At 46.4% G+C, this 26,508-nt stretch overlaps 1 protein-coding gene across 1 annotated transcript in view; it reads right to left on the bottom strand.

The window, feature by feature from the left end:
* The window catches only part of LOC147637524 (stromal processing peptidase, chloroplastic-like), a 136,314-nt gene extending 110,762 nt beyond the window's left edge, over nt 1–25,552 (bottom strand). The window contains exon 1 of the mRNA XM_086799311.1: nt 25,131–25,552. Coding sequence (XP_086655437.1) covers nt 25,131–25,309 — 179 coding nt within the window. The 5' untranslated portion in view covers nt 25,310–25,552. The remainder of the gene's footprint in view (nt 1–25,130) is intronic.
* Between the last annotated feature and the right edge of the window lie 956 nt (nt 25,553–26,508).

Genomic DNA, 26,508 nt, shown 5'->3' with positions numbered 1-26,508 from the left:
CTTATGACATTAGATCATTTGTGGGTATATGCCAGGCATATTCCACCCACATTGACAAGTTTTCTGATCTCTCGACAGACCTCACCGATCTGCTAAAGGGAGTGAAAACAAGGAGACAAAAGATTCGAATGACTCCACGAGCGTTGGAGGCATTCCAGAACCTCAAGGTGGCTTTGTCTGAAGCGCCTTGTTTAGCCCTTGCCTCATGGGACGAACCATTTCAGGTGATCACCGATGCGAGTAACATCGCAATTGGAGGTGTGTTGCAACAGAATGGTCATCCAGTAGCTTACATGTCTCGTAAGTTACTGCCCGCCGAAAAGAATTACTCGGTCTACGATCGTGAACTCCTAGCAGTCATTCAGGCCTTGAAACATTGGAAACATTTTCTGTATGGCCGTGAATTCGAGGTTCGCACTGACCATCAGGCATTGCGCTGGATTCAGACGATGCCCAGTGCACAGTGGAGTGATCGACAGCACCGCTGGAGTCAGATATTCCAGCAGTTTGGTGGCATGATTGAGTACCTTCCAGGAAAGGCCAATCCAGTGGCCGATGCTTTGAGCAGGAAGGGACAAGTATCTACGATTCAGACCACTAGACTAGACCTTGTTGGTACAGGACTAGAAGACATGAAGCACACGTACGCGGATTCCGAGGAATTCGGTACACAGTGGGAACAGGCATTGGATGCCACAGGACCATGCCATTTTCTGATACGCGATGGTTGGCTTTACTACAAAGGCCGACTGTGTGTCATGAAATCATACCGGGCAGCTCTTCTCCATGATGCCCATGACGCCATTACAGGTGGTCATAGGGGCATGAATTCGACTCTGGAGAAATTAGAACGGCAATACTATTGGCCAAAGATGAGGCGTGATGTGTTTACATATGTACAACGCTGTGACATTTGTCAAAAGGTGAAAGCTCCTCTTGGAAAGAAGATAGGGTTGTTACAGCCTTTGCCAATTCCTGAGGGACCTTTCCAAGACATTTCAATGGACTTTGTCACAAATCTGCCTCCCAGTCCGAGTAAGCGTAATACACAGTGTTTGACTATTGTTGACAGGTTCAGCAAATTTGTGATGCTTATTCCTTGCAGGGCCAATGTGACCGCCGAGGATGTTGCCCAGCTTTTCATTCGGCATTGGTACCCGATTGGTGGGATTCCTAGGACCATAGTGTCAGACCGAGATGCCAAGTTTACCAGTCATTTTTGGAGGGCATTGTTTGATAATTTTGGTACTAAGTTGAATTTTTCCAGTGCATTCCACCCACAGACAGATGGCCAGACAGAGATATACAACCAGTTGGCCTTTGATGTGCTGAAGTGTTATGTCCACGATCAGCAAGGTAAGTGGGAATCGTTTTTGCCTTTAGTTCAAGCTGTTTTAAATGACTCTTTTTCTTCAGCTATTGGCAGGACTCCATATGAGGCAGCGTTTGGAAGGCCTTTCCAGTCGTTGTTAACCAGGACGTCGTCTTCAGTACCGGAGGCGAACAGAGTGACGGAGTCTTACCAGGAGATCCTAGAGTCCGTCAAAGACAGATTGGCTAAAGCGCAAGAGGCCTACACTCGACAGGCCAATAAAGACCGAAGGGACATGAAGTTTTCGGAAGGAGATTGGGTATATCTTCAGATTATGAAGCAAAGATTAAAGCAGGTGGGCAAGCGATGCCCAAAGTTGTCTTTCAGGAGCTTCGGACCATTCCCCATCTGGAAAAAGATTAATGAGGTGTCTATGCAATTAAAGCTACCTCCGAGTTGGACTATGCACGATGTATTTCATGTCAGTTGGTTGAAGCCATATGCAGGTCCACCCCCTTCAGAGGTCAAAGACGAAGCGGAACCAGACATCATTGATGAAGCAGAAGTAATGGTTCCAGAACAGATCCTTCTGCACCGTTTCAAGCATGGCTCAGGCCGAAGACTACGACAGTTTCTCACGAAGTTTCAGGACCGAGGAACTCATGAAGCGGTATGGCTCGACAAAGAATTTTTCGAAGATTATCCGGCTTTATTGACGGATTATTTGGAGGCTATGCAGCTTCCGTCAAGTTAAGCAGAAGGGGATGTCACGTGCATCCCGCACTTGGATGCCACGTAGACATTCTGTACAGAAGGTGCAGGACCTGGGATGGTGAACTGGTCCCATGTGAGCCCAGTCCGGGACGAGTCAGCCAGGGATCCATCTCAGTCGTCCGAGGTCAGGTGTGCATTGTCCTGCACATGAAGCAGTGCCAGTCCGCGCTGTGAGTCTCCCTCTGGAATGATGTCGGATGTGCTGTGTATCTGGTTTGCAACTGGATGCCAGACATCTGTAGGCATGTAGTTTGCATGTGGAGATGGGGTCAGCCCATAGGGCTACCCCAGGACAAGGGTTTGCATGTGCATACTTAGATGGGCATGGGGGAGGTGTAGAACCACCCCCAAGGGGCCAGGAGGGCCCAAGACTTTGCCCACCAGCCAAGGCAAGGGCTGGAGGGGCAGTCGGCCAGCTCCAGAGCCTCTGGACAGGCAGCCGACAGACGGTAAAAACCCTAGAACAGCAGGCGGCCAGGTGTGGGGGGCAGTCCCACACCTATGCGCAGCATGCCCAGCAGCCAGGGGCTGTCCCAGAGTCATGCGCAGGCTGGACAGGTGTGAAAACACTTTATTAAAGTGTGAACACAATTTATTGCAAGACTCAGTCTTCTTTCAGCCCTAAACACTCTTGAAGACCTTCTGATGCAAAAACGCACCATGATGCAAAAACGCAGGTAGAGAGAGAGTAGAGAGAGAGAGAGAGAGAGAGAGGTGCTGGAAATTCAGTATATACTATGTACAAAAAAGGTACAGATCTTTGCAGCCATGGGCTGCCTTCATAAAAAGGTTCCTAACCCTAAATTCTCTCCCCTATGGGACCTCCTATTGATCCAATCCCCTAGTGGGATGAATGACCAAGACAAGGAGCAAGGAGCCCTTTTTATATGGGACTCTTGACATTTTATGCTGGCCGACTGCTGGTCGGCCAGTTCCATGTCCAAACAATAATAGAAAACGCTGCCCGACTGGAGGATCTACTTGTCCTTGATGCGCCTGCTGCCCAACCTCTCTGATGGCTTCAGCCGACAGCTCCTCTGGCAGCCAGCATCCCTTTTCTTGCAGCCGACAGCCCCTCTGGCATGATCCCACTTGGTCCTGCTCCATGCTCACTTCAGATGAGTCACCTGAAGCTCCTACCTTCTGGTTCTACTGGTTCATAATCTTTATCTGCTTGCCTCTTCTGGATCTAGCCCTAGAAATGTCCATGGCATCTGTGATGCACATGACATCCCCCTCTGCTAAACTTGATGACGGGAATCCAACCTGCTCTTGGATGACTGTCATCATCCCAATCCTGTTCCGAAGTCCCTCTGTCATCATCCATCCCTGGCAAACCTTTTTCTCTGAAAATCCTTTCTGTTCTCCAAACCACTCTGTCTCTGATGAAGATCTATGCATCTGGTCTTCCTCTAGTCCACAATCCAATCCTGCCCTGACTCTGAACACCTTCTTGGTCTTCGTTCCTGGAACTGAGTCTGGCACTCTCACATCACCCTTGGAGGATCAACCTCCCTTGGGACCGTTCCCTTAGAACCTATCTGGCTCACGGAACTGCCATCCCCATCTGGCACTGTGGAACACCACCAACAAACCTCCTAGGAGTTCTTCCCGATCTGTGTTCTGGCCTTGGGCTTCGAATCCGTGTACTTTCCTGTACCTTGGACCTGTACACCATCATATGGGACTGAATCAGTGATTAGCTTGGCTGAGCCTGATGCTCTGATACCAATGTAACGCGCGGAAGCTCTGGGTAGTCTTCTTTCAGCCCTAAACACTCTTGAAGACCTTCTGATGCAAAAACGCACCATGATGCAAAAACGCAGGTAGAGAGAGAGTAGAGAGAGAGAGAGAGAGAGAGAGAGAGAGGTGCTGGAAATTCAGTATATACTATGTACAAAAAAGGTACAGATCTTTGCAGCCATGGGCTGCCTTCATAAAAAGGTTCCTAACCCTAAATTCTCTCCCCTATGGGACCTCCTATTGATCCAATCCCCTAGTGGGATGAATGACCAAGACAAGGAGCAAGGAGCCCTTTTTATATGGGACTCTTGACATTTTATGCTGGCCGACTGCTGGTCGGCCAGTTCCATGTCCAAACAATAATAGAAAACGCTGCCCGACTGGAGGATCTACTTGTCCTTGATGCGCCTGCTGCCCAACCTCTCTGATGGCTTCAGCCGACAGCTCCTCTGGCAGCCAGCATCCCTTTTCTTGCAGCCGACAGCCCCTCTGGCATGATCCCACTTGGTCCTGCTCCATGCTCACTTCAGATGAGTCACCTGAAGCTCCTACCTTCTGGTTCTACTGGTTCATAATCTTTATCTGCTTGCCTCTTCTGGATCTAGCCCTAGAAATGTCCATGGCATCTGTGATGCACATGACAAGTCTCTTCATAATCTATTCCCTTTTTCTGGGAGTAGCCTTTAGCCACAAGTCTTGCTTTGTACCTGTCAATAGTACCATCAGACTTTCTTTTGACTTTGTACACCCACTTTGTGCCAATTACATGCTTGCCTTTAGGGAATTCCACAAGATCCCATGTATTATTCTTCATGATAGAAGAAATTTCAGCTTGCATAGCTTGCAACCAATGCTCATTCTCATGTGCTTCTTCATAAGAAGAAGGCTCTTCTGAATCAAAGAGACCACCCATTGCGAATGCAGACTCCCCACGATGTACATTCAAGGCATGGCTGGAACTAGCCCTTGTTCTACCTGTGAGTGGAGCTGCAAGTTTGCTTTCTTGCAAAGTTTTCAGCAACCATCTTGGCACTGACTTGGCTGTGTCTATGGCTGTTTGCTCTTCCCTGACAAGATCTTCCACTTCTTCCACAGAAGGGGGCTGAATGGCTGGCTGGTCCACATGTTCTACATGTGGATTTTCTTGTGTAGGGGCTGGCTGATCTGAATCCCCCCTAATTGCAATGGGTAAAAGTCCATCAAACATGTCCTGTATGCCTGTATCATTGCTTTTATATAAGCTGACCATGGGCTGTTCTGAATTTTCAGCAAATACCACATCTCTACTTACAAAAATCCTTCGTGTAGTTGGATTATAAAGACGGTATCCTTTGCTTTCATTGCTGTAGCCCACAAAAATGCATTTAATTGCTTTGTCATCAAGCTTTGTTCGGAGTTGTTTTGGCACATGTGCATATGCCAAACACCCAAATGTACGCATATAATCCACTGTTGGCTTTCGGCTATACCAAGCCTCAAATGGTGTTATGGTTTTCAAAGCTTTTGTTGGACACCTGTTCAACACATGAGTTGCACACATTATAGCTTCCATCCAGAATTTGTGAGGCAACTTTTGTGCTTTCACCATGCATCTTGCCATCTCCATGAGAGATCTATTTTTCCTCTCAGCTACACCATTCTGCTGCGGTGTATAAGGCACAGTACATTGGTGTTTGATGCCCTTTTGAAGCATATAATCCTTGAATGCATTTGACATGTATTCTCCACCTCTATCTGAGCGAAGTGTTTGGACTTTACATGCACACATATTTTCAGCCATTGCTACAAAGTGTCGAAAGCATGTAAACACATCTTCTTTCGCTTTCAAAGGGCAAGCCCAAGCAAACCTGGAGTAGTCATCAATGAATGTGACGAAGTAAAGATGCCCCCCTATGGATGGTGTCCGCATTGGACCACATACATCACTATGTATGAGCTGTAATTTACTTTCAGCTCTAACAGCTCCATCTTTGGGGAATGGTTTTCGTTGCATCTTTCCCAAAATACACCCCTCACATACATGTCTTGGTGGAGACTCAAGAGGCGGCATATTATCAACCATATGATGCTTCTGCAAAAGCATCAAACTCTGAAAATTTACATGCCCAAAACGAGCATGCCATAGCTCTGCATCATGCATAGCAGGAGTGTGGGCAGCCACTGTATTTGCATCATAAGTGCGCTTGTCATAGCTGTCCAGCTTATACAAGCCTTTGTATCGTGTTCCAGAAGTGACTATTTCATAACCCTTTGATGGGTCTTTTACCAAACACTTCCCATCTTCAAATTCAACCTTTAAACCTTGGTCGTTTATGGCTGAGACGGAGAGCAGATTTTTCTTTATCCCTGGAACATACAATACATTTTTCATACATATATTGGCACCATTGGCTGCAATAAGTATGACATTACCAATTCCCTTTACTGGATATGTGGTATGATCTGCACATGATACAGTGCGGCCATTTGAAGCATAAACCAAGTGCTGAAATACATCTTTGCATGAAGTGATGTGGCTCGAAGCACCACTATCAAAATACCATGATGCATTCTGTCTGTCAGATGCAATGCAAGACATATCAGTGTTCGAAGCACTTGGTGTGTCACTAGTGCATGTGACCAAAAAAGTGTACTCTTCCTGGATTACATTAGCTGATTGCTTTGCTTTGTCATCCAAAGAGTCTGCTACTGCATTGCCTACTTCTTTCTTTTTCTCTTTTGCAATCCTTTTCCTACATTCACTGATGTAGTGTCCAGGCTTATGACAGTAGTGACATTTGCCCTTCTTTTTGGGCTTGTTTGCATCCCCTTTGTCAAACTTTTCACCACTAGAAGAGGGCTGTCCATGACCAGCCTTGCTAGACTGTTGTCCCCCCCATGCTTAAAGCTCTTTGCTTTACCCTTGTCCTTGGCTGTAAATGCCTTTTCTCCACCACGGTTGCTCGATATGTTTGCTCTTCCTGCAAGAGTAAACCCACGAGCTCTTCAAAAGTGACGGGATCACCACCTCCTCTCATCGAGAGATTGAGAGAGGTGTGAAAGCCCAAGTAGGAAGGCGGTAAAGAATGAAGAGTGTTGGTGACCATCTGTCTGTCTGGGATAACCTCATCAATGTTGAGCAATTGTTCCTGCAAATCTTTCACTTTGGTGAGATGATCTGCCATGGAGTCACCCTCATCCATAGAAAGAAGATCCAATTGCCTCTTCAAGTAGGCAACTCTTGCCTCGTTGCGTACCTGATACATTGCTTCCAATGTGTCCCATGCAAGCTTCGATGTCTTGCATGAACGAATGTGCGGAATAATAGTCCTTTTCACTTAAAGGGCTATCAATGACATGGCCTGTGCATCTCTAGAGTCCCATCTCTTCTGCTCTTGTGTGGGAGCAGGATCTACATCAGGAGCTCTTTGAGCACCTCCCCTTTGAGGCGTGGCTGGCTGAATGGTATGTGGGCGTGTGTCATCACCACACACGATGCCCCAAAGCCCTTTGGCTACCAGCAAATTACGGATCATAAAACTCCAAAGTGAGTAGTTAGATCCATCCAGCTTGTCCTCCTGGGTGAGCACACCAAATACATCTATAGCATTCTGTGCCATGTCAACAAAGTATAACTGCAAGCAAACCAAGCACCAATGTGCACTGCCAGGCAACCAAATGTCCTGTGCAAATGTATGCCTGCAAACCAAAGCAAGTGTAAACCTGCACCAAATTGTCCAATTACACACAATGTGTATATATACGCGACAAATCGCAGCTGTAATGCCCAATTACATGCTCCAATCAGAAAATCCCCAATTTGTATGCACTCCAATCGCTTCAATGTGCATCTAATTGGCCAATTTTCACAAAAGCCCCAAATTTCTGCAAATGTAAGAGCTTTAATTTGCCAATTTTGATCTCAATTTTGAAAACCCCCAAATTTCTACAAATGAGAGAGGTTCAATTTGCTGATTTTGACCTCAATTTTGAAAACCCCCAAATTTCTGTAAATTAGAGAGGTTCAATTTGCTGATTTTGACCTCAATTTCAAAAACCCCCAAATTTCATCTGCAATTTTCCTTTCAATCTGACTTGCACAGCATTCATTGTCTGCAAAATCGGCATATGACCTGCGCTGCAATAGCTGCTGATTTTGTATTTGGGTTTGATAAAAAATTTTGACAGAGAAATGCCTTCAGGGAAGGGCAGCAGGCTTGGAGCAGACAAATTGAAAAGGAACTTGGGCAATGGACCAAGTCGTTGCAGGTGGAGAAAGCGGATGGCTGTGGGCAGCCGACGGGGAGCTTGGGTTGAAGCGTACGGAGCTGATGGCAGAGGCGAAGGCGAGCTGCACCAGGCAGGTAATGAGCTAGTCGCTGGAGTTGGGCGGGCGTTGTAGACGGAGTCGCTGGGCGTTGGTGTCGGACGAGCAGCAAAAGGAGGGAGCAGCACGCGCTGGAGTCGCTTGTCGAGCAGGCGGGGCAAAGGCGACGGGGCTCCCGGTGCTTGTGTCAGGCTGGACCAGCCGGGACGGAGCAGACGAAGGCGCAGGGAGAGTGGACGCGCTGGTGGTGCTTGTGTCAGGCTGGACCAGCCGGGACGGAGCAGACGAAGGCGCAGGGAGAGTGGACGCGCTGGCGTCGAACAAAGGCCACGCGTGGGCTAGCGCGCACGGAGGCCGGAGCAAACGGCGAGTACTGGGTAGACGGACGGAACAGCGACTTCGACGGAGGCCGAACGGGTGCTGGGCGCTGCTGGGCACGGTGGTGTCGGGCGAGCGAGTCGGCAAACGGCGACGGCCTGAATGGAGCACCAGACGCCGGACGGAGCGTTGCTGGGCGCCGGAACGGAAAGGTGTGGACGTCGACCGGCTGGGAGCTCTGACGGAGGAACCGACGGGCACTGGGCGGGTGGCGCTGACGGGACTACGCTGGCCGTCGATGGCGGTGCCGCCCGCGAGGCTGGGCGGAGGTGGTGGGCTCCCCACTAGTGCCGCCCGTCTCTGGCGGCCGGACGGTGGAGCAACTGGACGGAACCGGCGGACGGACGTCCATCGACGGAAAAACACAGTGTCGATGGAAATTCGCATTCGACGGACGGAAAAACGCTGGCGACGGAATTTGGCAGCCTGTGGACGGAATTTCACAGAAATTTTTCCAGCAACAGTTCTCCAAGGCCAGCTCCCAGCTCCCAGCTCTGATACCAAATGTTGGGTGTTGGACTCACACAGTCACACACAGAAACCTGCACATTAGGGTTAGGTGCAGGGTAGAGAAGCTCACACACAGAAATGAGAGAGAGCCAAAAGTGTGGTATCCACAAAATGCAAGTCAACCCTTGCATGTGTGCCACATCCATATAATATAGAACTACAAAATATTATATGTCCTTTCACACTTGATGTCCAAGGGGAAAAACCACATGGGAAAAAGTGCCCTTGGTTAAGCCCTGTTCACACATAGCACTACCATAAGTGAGCATATGCCTACAGTGCCAGTACACTGGATGGGGACGCCCGAGTGTACCGTGGAGTGCTGTTTGCTGACTCGGTGGTGTGGCGTGTGGACAAGTGGTAAGTATTTTCATTTTGGCCCTTTTAAAAGGTAAAATCCATAAACTATGGTTAACTTTAATGTTTATAAGCTAATGTGTTCACACACATTTTAAAAAGGGGCTGGACATTTTCTTTTGATGGTGCCTATAGTATTCAATTGGTAACAAGGCTTTATGACCTTTTAAAAAAAAGGTATTGCATGAAATATTAATTTTTATGCCCCACCTGGGTGGTGGCTGGATTTTTTTCCATCGCTTGCTCTCTCTCTCTCTCCATCGCCTGGTTCTCTCCTTCATTTGGTACTCGCTTGCTGCCAGCCTGAATGGTACTGGCTCCCTGTGTGCTGTATGGCTGATATACCTGCTATACCTGCCTCCCACCTGCACACGTGTACTGTAAGGCTGCTGAAATCTGTACCTGCCTGCTCTGAACTGGCCTGTACTTGCTGCCCATGTGCTGAATCTGTAAGTACAGCACCTGATGTACCTGCTGCAAGTATAGTACCTGCATAGTACTTGGCTGGTTGTACCTGCACACGTAGCATCTAATATACTTGCTGTACCTGCATAGTACTTGGCTGGTTGTACTTGCACACACGTGGAGCATTTAATGTACCTGTTGTACCTGTTGCAAAATCTGAGTACTACCTGGCTGGTTGTACCTACACACGTGTGAAGCATTTAATGTACCTGCTGTACGTGCTGCAAGTACAGAACCTGAATACTATCTGGCTGTTTGTACCTGCACACATGTGAAGTACCTGATGTGCCTGATTGTACCTGCTACAAATTGTACATATACCTGCCTGGATTGTACTCACCGTACCAGGTGCCCTCATGTTTTCTCATTTGTTCAGCTTTTTTCACCCGTGTTGGCTTTGGTTTCTGAGACAGATACTTATTTGTGGCATTCTCGCTTCGGTCGTGTACCCATTGCTGCCTTACAAAAGTTCCATTCTAAGCAGGTTGTCAGCGGACTACCTCAGCTCGGGTCTCTCTCACACATCTCCTCATCCTGCATGATGGGCAAGCATCGAGATGCATTTCCAGAGGAGGCCACTCATCGAGCAACCCGAGATTGGAGCTTATACATGCAGATCTTGCAAGACCTATGGAGGTTAAGTCTCTTGGCGGGGCTCGATATTTTCTTCTTCTTGTGGATGATTTCACTCGCAAAGTCTGGGTATGTTTTCTGGCTCGCAAGTTAGATGCTTTTGCCAATTTCAGGACTTGGATTGCGATGGTGGAAAATCAGTCTAAGGGTAGAGTTTCATTCCTCCGAACTGATAATGGTGGCGAGTTTGTACCATTTGATGACTTCCTTGCTTCAAAGGGCATTCACCGACAGACTTTAGTTGCTTACACTCCTTAGCAGAATGGAGTTGTGGAACGAAAGAACCGGACCGTCAAAGAGATGGCCCGTGCTTTGTTGCATCATGGAGGTCTCCCTCCTACTTTCTGGGGTGAAGCTGTGGCTACCTCAGTTTATCTCATTAACCGCTCTCTCACAAAAGCGGTTGAGGAGATGACTCCGGAGGAGGCCCTTACAGGACACAAGTGTAACATGCAGCGGAAGTATTCGTATTGGAGGATCCTGTCACACGAATGCTCACACCGTCTTTTGTATCCTGAGTTTCGCAAGTTTAGCAATCCACTTTAAGACTTTAGACTTTTAAGAGATTTGAGAGAGAGAGATGAGAACTTTACACCATATGGGGTCCCGAATTACCCAGTGAAGGACCCCCTATCCCGTTACCGAGATAGTATTTGCTTTATTATCTTTGAAGTGACTGACGATAAGCCAAACGCAAGACCTCTGAAGACAGAGAGTTGGGCTAAACTGTACACGACTATAGAAGCACCAATGATGTCCAATCTCGAGCCTATGCACTCTTCCCAATGGAATGAGGGAGGAATGCAAAGCTGGGGCTGAGAGAGGGACTGTTTGGGACTGTTCTAGGTTGTGTATGAATGCTGTAAATGAATATGAATGATGCGTTTTACCTTCACCAAGTGGCTAGAGCAAAACGATGAGTAGATGAATACTGAAAACTGTATGGATGAAGAAAACGCAAGGTGGACTGCTGGCTGAATGCTGAAACTGATGCGTTTTGCTGATGCAGGGGGCTGAATGCTCATGCGTTGAGACACCTAGTGCTATAGGAGGAAAACGTTGAGGTATGATGGCTGGAAACTACAATCGCTTATGCTCCTTGTGCTGAAGATGCCAAGCGCTTGAATGCTCTACTGCTGAATATGATGAATGAATGGATGAATAACATGCTCATCTATTTATATGGACCAAGTGAGCCAGTCGACTGGCTATAGAGTTGGCCGACTGCTCATGTCCACAACAATAAATGCATAAAAGATGTATAAAATCATGAATATGATGGAAAAAATACCAGAAAATTCCTAGTAAATATCCTAATAAATACTAGATGATATCTGAGGTTTCTGCAATGGTCTAGATGCCATGAATGAATGATGTGCAATATGCAGAATGCTTTCTAATGCAAACCCTAAGGTTTCTACTGACCTTACATGCATAAATGCGTCTTTTCAAGTGGATTAAGGGACTTGGACTGACTGACTGACTTGCTATGGCTGAGAATGACCTACGTTGCTCGTGCCTGACTTATCCTGGACTGAGGATTACAATGGGGTCATGGTGTGCGACAAATATCGTCCTGAAAGGTACTAATACTGATACAATGTTGCACGATGATGAGCCAATTTGTCACCATGCACTACAGTGCGGAGTGCATGTGACATTCTCTCCTGATTAGCTTCGCGATAGGTTCATAGCTTCCAAGTAGTCCGCCAACAACTGGGGTACTCTTGAAAGAATTCCTCGTCTAGCCATACGGCTTCGTGGGTACCTCGATCTCGGAACTTCGTATAAAACTGACGTATCCGTCGACCAGAACCATGCTTCCAACGATGAAGAAGGATCTGCTCGGGCTCGATGACTTCAGCTTCGTCTACCACGTCTGGCTGCTGTTTATCTGAAACATCAAACACTTCTGGTCCAAAATATAGTTTTAGCCAAGAAACATGGAAAACATCATGCATCATCCAACTATTAGGCAATTTCAACTTCACGGAGACATCACTTAACTTTTTAACTATTGGGAAAGGTCCAAAACTACGGAATGAAAGCTTGGAACAACGTTTGCCCACTTGTTTCAATCTTTGTTTCATGATGCGTAGATAGACCAATCCCCTTCCTTGAAGCGAACATCTCGTCTAAACTTAGTTGCCTGTCTATGAGCTGAATAATGGCCAGGCTCAAAATTGAGGGCCAGACTGGGTTGAGTACCAAACTCTGCGGAATCGACATACTGATCTTCTATGCTATTTAAATCTTTTCCAGAGATGTTGAGAATGGTAGACTCCTAACTGGTCTGGATGCTGGTCTTTCTACTAAGAACATTTGCTACTGGGTTACACGGACCAGGAATGTACTTAATCATTCCTCCAACCTGGTGGAAGAGCTGACCTTGTCTAGTGTGCTGATCACTCCACTGGGCACTTGGCATCGTCGGGAGCCAATTAAGTGCTTGGTAATCTGTGGTGATTGTGAAAATGCATCCATAAGGAACAGGTTTCAAATGTTTGAGAACTGACTCCTGTTCTAGCTTGCCTTTGAAAGTCTTGGAAAGACGAGGGAAACTTGCTAGGAGGATCCGATCCAGGGATCAAATCAATGTGATAGTCCTCAAGGCGAGAGGGTGGGATACTGGGTGGGAGATCATCCTTAAAAATGTTTGAATGAGAAAGGAGATATGCCAACTGAGGGACTGAAGAAGATGAGACAGTGGTTATCAATGAGATAGAAGCTGTCTGAGCATAAATCAATGCTCCTTCTACTCCCTTGTGGATAGCTTGTTGGACCTGGAGATGAGAAATCATAGGAATACCAAGAATGCTCCTATCTCCCCGAATCATGACAGGCTCAGAAAAACCTTTAGAGATAATAAAGGTGTCCTGCCCCCAATTGGGAATAGGTTCATACTGACGAAACCATTGGATTCCTAAGATCATGTTTAATCCCAAAAGAGGAGAGAGAATGAAATCTCGCTGGAATGAGGCCTTTTGAACCTGAAAAGAAAACTGATGTGCCCGTTGAGATATGTGGGTGCGGAGACCAAGTGTAAACCCGTCTACCTCCAAATGATAGGACACTAAGGTACAGCTCATGTTGGTAGCCAACTGGGGAGAGATGGCGTCCTCAAAACTGCCCATGTCAAAAAGGATTATGAACTGGTGGCCCTTGGCAGAGCCATAAGCCCGAAACAGGCTTTTCTGTGTGGTTGTAGCCTCACCCTCCTGCTTAGCATCAAGTACCACGAATGGCATGGGATGCATAGAAGGTAAGATCTGAACCGCATTGGTGGTAGCAAGCGGGTCTGGAGGAGCGGGGTATACTGCGGCAACTGTGGCAGAAGGCTCTTTGGAGGCTTGCTCCGCTTGCCTTTTTGGACAATCCTTCTTACCATGTCCAATGATATGACCAAAAAAACATCGGTTTTCTGACTGATACTGTCTTTGCTCCTCCGGAGGAAGATAGCCTCCAGTGATGCCTGCTTGAGCCTTTTCCTCGGGGGTTTTCTTAGGCTTGGATTCCTTACCCCCTGAATTAGAGCTAGGACTATTGTCTGTCTTAGTGTCTTTAGAAGACGAATTACCCTTCCTCGAGGGTTTTCTTAGGCTTGGATTCCTTACCCCCTGAATTAGAGCTAGGACTGTTGTCTGTTTTAGTGTCTTTAGAAGACGAATTACCCTTCCTCGGTTGGGGTTTGGTACTGGACTGACTTGGGCTTTGTTAGGATCTAATCCACGAATCAATTCATCCATCTTGGCCTGCTCACATAACCCTAGCTGATGTGCTAACGTAATAACCTTGCCAGAAAACTGAAGCGCAGGTGACCCATCCTGTTTGAGTCCATAGAACTCATCTGCCAAGCTGGTCATTGTCAGAATACGCAGCGGAGATGATGACCAGATCTGGGAACACGAGCAAAACGCAATGCAGAAAAAATAACAGCACAAGAGAGAGAGAGTGGTAGAGGTGTGTGACTCTGCTCTATATACACAAGAAGATCTCGAGAATAATACAATAGTGACAAGGGGGCTGGGGGGCCATTTTATATGGCCCCCCAACAGCAGTCGGCCTACTGTAGGGCAGCTGACAGGACCACAAAACCCCACATCTACTAAAATGCACAGTCGGCCAGCAGCAGGGGGGGTCTGCCAGCATCAAGAAGGTCCACGACCTGTGCAGAGCAGTCGGCCACCTCCAGTGTCTCCACAGATGCAGTCGGCCAAGTTCAAGGTCCTCCTGCCACTACAAGACTGCCTCCCATGCCACAGAAAAATAGGAAAAAATGGAGAAAAAATACGAAGAGTGGGAAAAAAATGAGAAAACACCTAATAAGGGCGGACACACCCACAACAAAGGCCCTGGTGTATATGTATAGACAGGAGATGACTTCTAACACCCCCTCTCAGCTCCTGGCTGTGAAACCAACCATAGGGAGCTGGGGTGCCGCCTGAGCAAATCCTAAGATAGCGACTTCGTGAAGAGGTCCACCGTACTGTCCTCCGTCGAACAGAACTCTAGCAAGATGTCATCAGCAACGATCTGTTCTCGAACAAAGTGCCTCTGGATCATCATGAGTTCCTCCAGAGGAAGCCCAATCCTGCAATGCAACCTCACCACCTCACAAGCAACATCACAAGCAGCCCAGTACTCTGCCTTTGTCATTGACAAGGCAAAAGATGACAGTCTCTTACTGCTCCATAAAACTGCTCGTGGACCTGAAGTAGATCTCCTCATGTCCGGATCTCCTCCCCAAACTGAGTCACTCCAACCGTGGAGTCGGACTCCATCAATCAATTCCCCTCCTCTGTACAAGAGTCCATGATCCTTCGCATGCCGCAGAAACCACAGGAAACGCAATCCTGCCTCCCAAAGAGTCATCCGCAACCATGAGCTCAACTGCCTCATCAGGAAGCTCCGGTCCAATCCGGTGTCCATCAACCAGATCAATGAACCATTCTGCTTCTGAGTCAGAGAGGCATCACACTGCTCACAAAGATCAACACCTTTTACCGTGCAAAACCAAGGCCTTCTGAAACCTGTCAACCACCCCCTCTGAATCCGAAACCACAAAGCCTGGAGAAACCACCTCGCCATGTCCTCTGACGATATCTCCTTCCCAGCCTGAAGAACTTCCTGCTGAAGAGCCTGCAGCTTGTTAATATGCTCCCGCATCGTCGACGACTTTGCAGGGCTCATAACCCGCATCTTGACTTCCAAGGAAATCCTCTTCATGGGCGGTACCCTGTTGTAAAGAGAAGCCAAATGCTGCCATATACCTCTAGCCAGCGTCATATGCTTTACATGATTGATTACCTGCGGTGTGCAGTTGAGAAAGATAAATGAACGGACCCTGGCGTTGACACGATCCCACATCTGTGCCTATGCCTCCCGGTCCCTTCGGATCGACGGTAACCCCCCTTCCTCTACTTCCGGCCGTGGAACCCCAACAACGACGAAATCAGCGAGGTCGTAAGACTCCAGAACAGATTCCATCATAACCTTCCATATGCCGTAGTTGTTCCCGTCCAACTGACGGTCCACCAAGAACGTGGGGAGGAACGTGGGGAGTGTCGGGATCTTCACATGCCTCTCGGCCATCTCTAACAGATCTGCAATTGTGGGGATGTACTCTGAAAGAGGTGGGTAGATGGGAACAAAGAAGAACTAACACCTGCAAGTGGTTGTCCAGCAAATTAGCCCGCCGTCCTCTTGCTTCTCCTCTTCCCGAACAGTCCCAAACAGTCCACCAATCAACAACACAACAGTCTCCCTCTTGCTCACACAAATCCCAAGAACTATCTAGAGCCTAGGCTCTGATACCATGTAAGAATACGCAGCAGAGATAAATGACCAGATCTGGGAACACGAGCAAAACGCAATGCAGAAAAAATAACAGCACAAGAGAGAGTGGTAGAGGCGTGTAACTCTGCTCTATATACACAAGAAGATCCCGAGAATAATACAATAGTGACGAGGGGGTTGGGGGCCATTTTAAATGGCCCCCCAACAGCAATCGGCCTGCTGTAGGGCAGCCGACAGGACCACAAAACCCCACGACTGCTGAAATGCACAGTCGGCCAGCATCAAGAAGGTCCACGACCTGTGCAGAGCAGTCGGTCACCTCCAGTGTCTGCACAAATGCAGTCGGCCAAGTTCAAGGTCCTCCTGCCACTACAAGACTACCTCCCATGCCACAGAAAAATAGGAAAAAATGGGAGAAAAATACGAAGAGTGGGGAAAAATGAGAAAACACCTAATAAGGGCGGGCACACCCACAACAAAGGCCCTGGTGTATATGTATAGACAGGAGATGACTTCTAACAATCATATACTAGGGTGGGAGAATCTGGTCTTCAGGTCATGGCCAAAGATGTCACAGTCAAGCTGTGACACATGTGGTCTGGTCTGTATGAATACTAGACCAATGCTGCCACTAAGTGACTGCCTCACCAATGAGATGGGGAGCCGCTACGTGGACTCTATCTTGAGGATCTATGATCCTAGCTAATGGAAAATGAGCAGTAAATTGATGAATAAACTGATTTACTGCTAAATGATCACACTTACCATCATACTTACTAAAATTTGGTTGACTTCGAATGACGGTAGTTGATGCTGTGGACTGCTGGCTAGTGGCACCTGAGGTGGGGGAAGCTGAAGAGAGGTGCTGGTATCTAAGATGAATGGCCTCCTTTTCCCTTTGGTGCTCGAGTAACATACGTTCTCGAACGAGCTCTCGTTGGTGCTCCCGAGCGACGCGTTCAGTCTGACGGCGGTCCTCATCAATCCTGCGTTGGGCTTCCTCATAGTCCCGTCTATCTGCTTTCTCTTGTTGTTTTCTTACTTCTGCTTCTGCTTTTTCTTCTCTCTGTCTGGCCTCGTCTTCTCTTCTTTGTTGTTCCATCTGAAAGAAGAGGGAGATGTAGTCGGGGGCTGCTAGAGGAGGAGGAGAACGTGTTGTTGTTGCCTCCAAGAGTTGGAGACGCTCCATGAGAAGCTGGTTCTGAGCTCTGAGTAGAGCTATGGTGTCTGAGACTCTGATGTAGTGTCACATGCACTCTGCACTGTAGTGCATGGTGACAAACTGGCTCATCATCAGCAGTGCAACATTTGTACAAAATTAGTTCCATTCAAGATGATATTTGTCGTACGCCGTGACCCCATTGTATATCCTCAGTCCAGGATAAGTCAGGCACGAGCTATGTAGGTCATTCTCAGCCATAGTCAATCAGTCAGTCAATCTAAGTCCCTTAACCCACTTAAAGCGACGCATTCATGCATATACAGTCAGTAGAAACCTTAGGGTTTGCATCAAAAAGCATCTTGCATATTGCACATCATTCATGCAGACAATTGCAGGAACCTTAGATAGCATCCACGATTTTTCTGGAAATTTTCCCAGCATTTTTAGCATTTTATACATCATTGAGACATTTTATTTGGACATGTGCAGTCGGCCAGCTCTGTAGCCAGCCGACTGGCACATCTTGTCCATATAAATAGAGGCTTGGCATAATCATTTAGTCATTCATCATATTCAGCAAGAGAGCCATCAAGCGCTTACCATCCTCAGCCCCAGGAGCATAGGTGATTGCAGTTTCAGCCATCTCTCTTCAGCGTTTCTCTCCTACAGCCCTAGGCGCCTCAAACGCATGAGCATTCAGCCATCTACATCAGTAAAACGCAGCAATTCAGTATTCAGCCTTCAGTCCATCTTGCGTTTTCTACATCCATACAGTTTTCAGCATTCATTCATTCATCGTTTTGCTCCAGCCACTTGGTGAAGGTAAAACGCAGCATTCTCATTCATTTACAGCATTCATATATAGTCTAGAACAGTCCCAAACAGCCCCTCTCTCAGCCCTAGCTTTGCATCCCTCCCTCATACCACTGGGAAGAGTGCATAGGCTCGAGATTGGACATCTTTGGTACTTCTACAGCAGTGCACCGTTCAGCCCTACACTTGGTCTTCAGAGGTCTTGCGTTTGGCTTATCGTCAGTCACACCGTCAGTCTCTTTAAAGATAATAAAGCAAATACTATCTCAGTAACGGGATAGGGGGGCCTTCAATGGGTAATTCGGGACCCCATACGGTGTACAATTCTCACCTCTCTCTCATATCTCTCTAAAGTTTGAAGTATTAAAGTGGATTGCTAAACTCACGAAACTCGGGATACAGAAGACGGTGTGAGCATTTGTGTGACAGGATCCTCCAATACGAAGACTTCCGCTGCATATTACATTGGTATCAGATTCAGCTTGTACACACACACACCGTATCCTAGCGTGAGGGCATCCTTGGATGGTCAGATTGCGTTCCAGCACGACCACCGACTTCAGCATCATGTCTACAGAGGAGAGTACTCATCAGCCAGAAGACGTCTCCCCCGAAGGAGACCTTGCTCTTCCGTCTACCTCATACACCATAGCTCTTCTTAGAGCTCAGAACCAGCTGCTCATGGAGTGTCTCCAACTCTTGGAGGCAGCAGCAGCACGTCCTCCTCCGCCTCCAGCAGCACCCGACTACATTTCCCTCTTCTTTCAGATGGAACAACAAAGGAGAGAGGACGAGACCAAAGGAGAGAAGAAAAAGCAAAAGCAGAAGCTAGAAAGCAACAAGAAAAAGCAAAAAGACAGGACTATGAGGAAGCCCAACACAGGATCGACGAAGACCGGCGTCAAGCTGAACCCGCCGCTCGGGAGCACCGACGAGAGCTCGATCGAGAACGTATGTTACTCGAGCACCAAAGGGAAAAGGAGGCCATTCATCTTAGATACCAGCACCTCTCTTCAACATCTCCAGTCTCAGGTGCCACCAGCCAGCAGTCCGCAGCATCAACTACAAGCATTCGAAGTTAACCTAATTTCAGTAAGTATGATGGTAAGTGTGATCATTTAGCAGTAAATCAGTTTATTCATCAATTTACTGCTCATTTTCCATTAGCTAGGATCATAGATCCTCAAGATAGAGTCCACGTAGCGGCTCCCCATCTCATTGGTGAGGCAGTCACTTGGTGGCAGCATTGGTCTAATCTCTATACAGAGCAAACCACAAGTGTCACAGCTTTCAGCTCGAATACCTTTGTCCATGTCTTGAAGACCAGATTCCTCCCGTCCCAGTACATGACCGGTCTAGCAGATGAGTTCTATGGACTTAGATAGAACGGATCCCTAGTGCTTCAGTTTTCCGGCAAGGTTATCACTTTAGCACAACAGTTAGGGTTATCTGCACAGGCCAAGATGGAGCAATTCATTCATGGATTGGATCCTAACATTCGCTTCACTGTTCGTAACTTGGCGGACTACTTGGAAGCCATGAACCTGCCGCCAAGCTAAGCAGGAGGGAATGTCACATGCACTCTGCACTGTAGTGCATGGTGACAAACTGGCTCATCATCAGCAGTGCAACATTTGTACAGAATTAGTTCCATTCAGGATGATATTTGTCGTATGCCGTGACCCCACTGTATATCCTCAATCCAGGATAAGTCAGGCACGAGCTACGTGATCATTCTCAGCCATAGTCAGTCAATCTAAGTCCCTTAACTCACTTAAAGAGACGCATTCATGCATTTACAGTCAATAGAAACCTTAGGGTTTGCATCAGAAAGCATCCTGCATATTGCACATCATTCATGCATAACATCTAGACCATTGCAGGAACCTCAGATAGCATCCAGGATTTATCTACGATTTTTCTGGTAATTTTCCCAGCAATTTTAGCATTTTATACATCATTGAGACATTTTATTTGGACATGTGCAGTCGGCCAGCTCTGTAGCCAGCCGACTGGCACATCTTGTCCATATAAATAGAGGCTTGGCATAATCATTTAGTCATTCATCATATTCAGCAAGAGAGCCATCAAGCGCTTACCATCCTCAACCCCAGGAGCATAGGCGATTGCAGTTTCAGCCATCTATCTTCAGCGTTTGTCTCCTACAGCCCTAGGCGCCTCAAACACATGAGCATTCAGCCATCTACATCAGTAAAACGCGGCAGTTCAGCATCCAGCCTTCAGTCCATCTTGCGTTTTCTGCATCCATACAGCTTTCAGCATTCATTCATTCATCGTTTTGCTCCAGTCACTTGGTGAAGGTAAAACGCAGCATTCTCATTCATTTACAGCATTCATATACAGTCTAAAACAGTCCCAAACAGCCCCTCTCTCAGTCCTAGCTTTGCATCCCTCCCTCATACCACTGGGAAGAGTGCATGGGCTCGAGATTGGACATCTTTGGTACTTCTACAGCAGTGCACCGTTCAGCCCAACACTTAGTCTTCAGAGGTCTTGCGTTTGGCTTATCGTCAGTCACACCGTCAGTCTCTTTAAAGATAATAAAGCAAATACTGTCTCGGTAATGGAATAGGGGGCCCTTCAGTGGGTAATTCAGGACCCCATACGGTGTACAGTTCTCATCTTTCTCTCATATCTCTCTAAAGTTTGAAGTATTAAAGTGGATTGCTAAACTCACGAAACTCAGGATACAGACGACGGTGTGAGCATTTGTGTGACAGGATCCTCCAATACGAAGACTTCCGCTGCATATTACATGTAGTCGGAAGAGCAAGGTCTGCTTCGGGGGAGACATCTTCCGGCTGCTGGGTACTCTCCTCTATAGACATGATGCTGAAGTCAGTGGTCGTGCGCCGGAATGCAATCTGAACATCCAAGGATGCCCTCACGCTAGGATACGGTGTGTGTGGACAAGCTGAATCTGATACCAATGTAACATGCAACAAAAGTATTCGTATTGAAGGATCCTGTCTCACAAATGCTCACACCGTCTTCTGTATCAAGCCAAATACTTCAGATAATGAATGTCACTTTAATGAATCAAATGAGGAACTGAGAATCACCATCTCGTTCTAATGATTAAGTCTACGTTCCTCTGGATCCTTCTCTCTCTTCTCTCCCATTATTAACATCTCTTAGTGTCCCCACTAACAAAAATCAAATGTAACCTTGCCGATGATCAAAAAACAAAGTGAGCCAAAAAAAACCAAAAACAAACAAACAGAGCCAAAAAAAACCAAAAACAAACAAACAAACAAAAGGGCTCACACAAATATAAAATTGCAATCATTCACAAAATTCCCAATACACCATTAACCTCTTCATTCATTAACTAGCTTTTCTTATTCCTTCCAAAGAAACAAAGACCATTGAACGTCATTCAACATCAAAGCCATCGCCATAGCTTGTGCATTCTCCCCACACAAAGGTCTTCAACGCGATCACGGCGGACGCGATCGTCATCACGAAGGGGGGGATATTAATCCAATTCTAGGATTAACAAGAGCTACCACCATTATCTTATATCAAGGAGTCATGGTAGATATACCAAAGGAACATACATTCAAGATATGAAGCAATAGTGTCCAAAGCTACAACTTGGACGGGCACCCATAATGGTGTGACAGAGTATTTATGGCGATTCCCGCTTCAAGAGCGTGTGGTATCAAGTTAGGATGAAGTTCTAAGTGATGTAATTCATGGATATATTATGAGAGTAGTCATTTAGAGGAGGAAGTTTATGTTGAGCAACCTCCTGGTTTTGTGATTCAGGGACAGGACACCCATGTTTATCTTCTGCAGAAGGCTCTTTATGGTCTCAAACAGGTACCCCGTGCTTGGTATCAAAAGATTGTTATCTTTTGGCTTTGAGAGGACATATGCTGACAGCAATCTCTATGTGCTTCTTTCTGATGGAGATATTTGTGTCATTGTTTTGTATGTTGATGACCTCATTCTTTTTGGTTCAAATACTGAGTTGGTCACACAGGTTCAGTCCAAGCTTTCAGAGACATTTGAGATGACTGATCTTGGCCTTCTACATTATTTTCTTGGGCTGGAGGTTTAGCAGAAAGATAATTGTATCTTCATTTCTCAACAGAAGTATGTGAGGAAGCTGCTCACACTTTATGGGTTGTCAGATTGTACACCACTCTCTTGTCCCATGGATCCCAATGCCAAGTTATCCAAGGAGGATGATACACCCTTGGTGGATTCCACAGAGTACCAGCAGATTGTTGGCTCATTGATTTACCTTGCCAACACCCGTCCAAACATCTCCTAGTGTCCTCAGCCAGTTCTCATCAGCCGCTCGAAGGTCTCATTGGCAGGCAGCTTTGAGAGTTCCTCGTTATCTTCGAGGTACTTCAAATTATGGCATCACCTACTCTTGTGCTACTGATTTGGTTGGTTTCACAGATTCTGATTGGGTAGGCTGTATTGATACTCGGAGGTCTACATCTAGATATTGCTTCATGCTTGGTTCTGGAATGGTTTCTTGGAAGTCTCAAAAGCAGAGGACTGTTTCTGCTTCTTCCACCGAGGCTGAGTATAAATCCTACCTTCTCTCCTCTATTGAGGCACTTTGGATTCTCCATATTCTGGAGCATTTGTGCTATGCCGACACTTCCCCAGTTACTATTTTCTCAGAGTCTCAGAGTGCTATTGCTCTAGCACAGAATCCTGTGATACGGGGACGATCCAAGCATATTGAAGTGCATCATCATTTTGTACGCGACTGGATCGAGATAGACCTTCTTCAACTTGCCTACTGTTCTACCAAGGACAATGTGGCTAATCTCTTCACCAAACCACTTCTGAGAGCTAATATGGAGGTGTTACTTCAACGTGCTGGTATTGGACCGCCCCACTGGCCCTGAAGAGGAGGTGTTGGATTATATCATCTCCAGAGGGTCTACATCACCTTTTTCATGCTTGTATTGGCCATTTATGAGGCCTTGCATTGGCATATCTTGGCAGAGATTATTCAGTATTTTTCTATCATTTTTTGGTATTTTTGGCATTTTTTGTAGCATTTTATGCTACTGCCATGCTGTCGGCCTGCTACAGCTGGCCAACCAACATCCTGAGGGAGTAAATAAGGGCTAGCTCCCTTTCCCCAATTCATCTCATTTTTCAGCATTCAGTTGAGGTCATTAGCAGCTACTACTGCTTCTCACCATTGTACGGCACCTACGGGCTTCCCTCGTGCTCAGATTTCAGTAATAAACATCAGTTTTATACTTGCTTCACTTTCTTTCAACGGTAAACCCATGTGAATCACACAGAAGCTTCCCAAGGATGGCGTCCACGTTGTGCCAAATAGGGACGCTAAGTTTACAAGTCATTTTTGGAGAGCATCATTTGACAATTTTTGATACTAAGCTAATTTTTTCCGATGACTTTCACCCACACATAGATCACAAGAGGGAGATTGTCACATGCGCACACGTGCACATGGTTAATCCCTAATTTGGCATCAAGTTTAGGTTGATTTAGGGCACTAGCAAAGCGCTCTGATAGGTGAAGACGAAACCCATGCTCTCTGTGTGTGCAGTCGGCCAGGACATAAGCAGCAGATAGTGTAAAGTCGGCAACATCAAATGGTTCTTGTACTTGTCTATTGCAGGCCGATAATAGTCAGGTAGGAGCAGGGGTAGCTTAAGAGCCTATAAATAGCTAGACAGTCTTAGTCACTGATCTCATCCCCAATTGGTGCGCGTCACCAGACAATCCATTCTAGAAGGCCAAAGGCCACAGAAGTTGTCCAGTCAAAGCCATCCTTTTTTATCATATCAATATACTAAAAAACACAGTTCATCTCTCCCTTCTCTCTCTATCCAATCATTGTTTTTGTTTTGGAATATCATCAAAACTCATGTGGATGCTATGGTGAAACATAAGAATTAAAGCTTGGGTCAACAATTTATTGTCTCAACTTGGAGTCACGAGGATGTGAATCTAATAGAACGGGAGATAATGTTGCATCCTTAACTCGGCTTAGAACCAAGTGTTCCTAATCAGTAGGCTTAGGGATGGATGAAGTAAGTCAAGGCTTCCACATCACAGAGATTTACAATCTACAAGCACTCGATGTGCTGAAGTATCATGTCTACAATCAGCAAGGTAAGTGGGAAATCCTTTTACCTTTAGTTCAACCAGTACTTCGTTTTCTTCGTCTATTAGCGAGACCTCGTACACTGCTGCTTTACAAGAGATGTTGGAATTTGTCAAAGATCGCTTGGCCAAAGTACAAGAGGCTCACACAACACATGCCAACAAAACAGGAGAGATGTGAAGTTTTGGGAAGAAGGCGACTCGGTCTATTTCTTCCCTGATGTAAGTGTAAAACCAGGATACCAGACACTCCTGCTTTACTTTGGGGTCCTTTGCCCATTAAAATACCTTTTTGAGTTTGGAATGTGATAATGGTGCACTTTGTTCGCATTCTAAATTGAAATGGTCGAGAGTTGTCCCCGCTCTCTTGATAGCATTCGTCTGCCTGTCTCTAGGAAACTGGCTGCAACCCTTGTTCTTGCTTATGTACAAAAGTAGCAGCCAGACTGCACATGCACAGACTTATTACGTGCCCTCATCATACATGAGCGTCTACAAAGAGAGCAGCTACTACACAATCTGTGTTCCCTTTAATCACAAAGGAAGGTAGTACTCCTTTAGCTTTCCAGGACCACTCCACTCTCAACAGTTTCTGCACCAATGTTCCAACTAACAACATGTGGAGGCAGTGTACAGAATCAACGTGTAATACGACATAGCCTTTCAGGGAAGGTGATTGTACGGCAGAAAAGCTTTACAGTGATGCAGATAACCATGTTCTATGCGACAAGAGAATCAATACTAACCGTATCCTTGAACTGGTTATATCGTCTTTCTCTGTACGAAACCGGACGCCACGGTGCGATCCAGCGCGGCAACGCAAGCTGCCGATGTGCCGCGCATTGGCCAGTGATGTGCGGTCATCGTTCACCCTGGTGCTGAGAGAAGAGACAGGGCAGGAACCACACAGGGCAGCCTTCGCCATATCTGCTACTGTACGCTACCGAGTTCAACCTAAAAGATAATTTTGATACAAAAGCTGTGCCTTGCGCAATGTGTGCTGACACGTGGCAAATCCTGAGCTACGTTACAGCTCTTTTTGATACCTTAGGCTGTTTACCGACTTACCGAGGGCGTGGGCACCCCAAGGGCCGCCCAAGTCGTCGGTAGGCGAAATGCATGCTTGGGCAACCCATTTTACACACATCGGAGCCAAGCTGGTTACTGCAAACAGTAAAGGAAATCGTGGCTCCACGGATGATGGCGGAGAAATTTCTTTCCTATTGGATGCTGGCCTCACCAACTAGCTGCCCATGAAACCAAAAATCATATGCACTACGTGGCAACTAACTCAGATTTTGAGAGGTCCATAATTTTGCCACTTTCCACTTGTTTGATTTATCGGTCCACTAAAGGCTTGGCGGAGTGCTCTTTTGTGTGCAAGGAGCCTTAATTAAATGTCTTCATGGATGTATTTTTTTACTAATCGTACTGTGAAATTGCTAATTTTTACATCTTTTCTAGAAACTAGTGGCATGACTCGTCCCTGGCGGGCAAGAGTAATCTTGCATGCATAAAATAGAGGGCTCGTCCTTGTCGACCTCCCATTAGTACAATGGAAAGAGATTGTTGCCCAAGAGTCCCAAGGACACGGATCCAACCCCCATTATGCAAGTGGTGGCACACATGGGCGTGTATGTTTTGTTGCACTTCCTAATTCTAACCGATTCCATATATTAAAATAAAATGCCTGTCCTATGAGGCTTAGTAGAGATAAGCCTTATATTTGGACTTCATGTTCCTCAACTTGCCAACCTTCTATATAAACACATCATGCTTGCCATATATATCCATATAGAAGGTCCTAAAGCACCAAACTTGACATATAAATATACATCTAGCATTCCAACCCAATAAAATGTTGACAATCTGAACATGCCTTCAAAACAATCTTTGGACAACTGGATTATCTCTCCTTGGAAGCCTATACTCCTCGCCTCCATCTAGCAAAATATATTCAAGATAAAAACATTAGCTATTGAGATATAATTCTTAAGGAAAAAAACAAGGATAAGGATAAAACCTTACAAAACTCATTTGGTGGATCAATATTTGAGGCGAACGGCATTTGAACAGGCTTGTAAACAACAAATCGAAAAATTCTGTATTGTCCAATACCTATGC

This window comes from Cibotium barometz, chromosome 6 (assembly GCF_041138505.1).
Source record: "Cibotium barometz isolate CiBa-2024 chromosome 6, ASM4113850v1, whole genome shotgun sequence".
Classification (NCBI taxonomy): Eukaryota; Viridiplantae; Streptophyta; class Polypodiopsida; order Cyatheales; family Cibotiaceae; genus Cibotium; species Cibotium barometz.
Note: the sequence above shows the minus strand (reverse complement) of the source record. Positions and strands in the feature narration are given on the sequence as shown.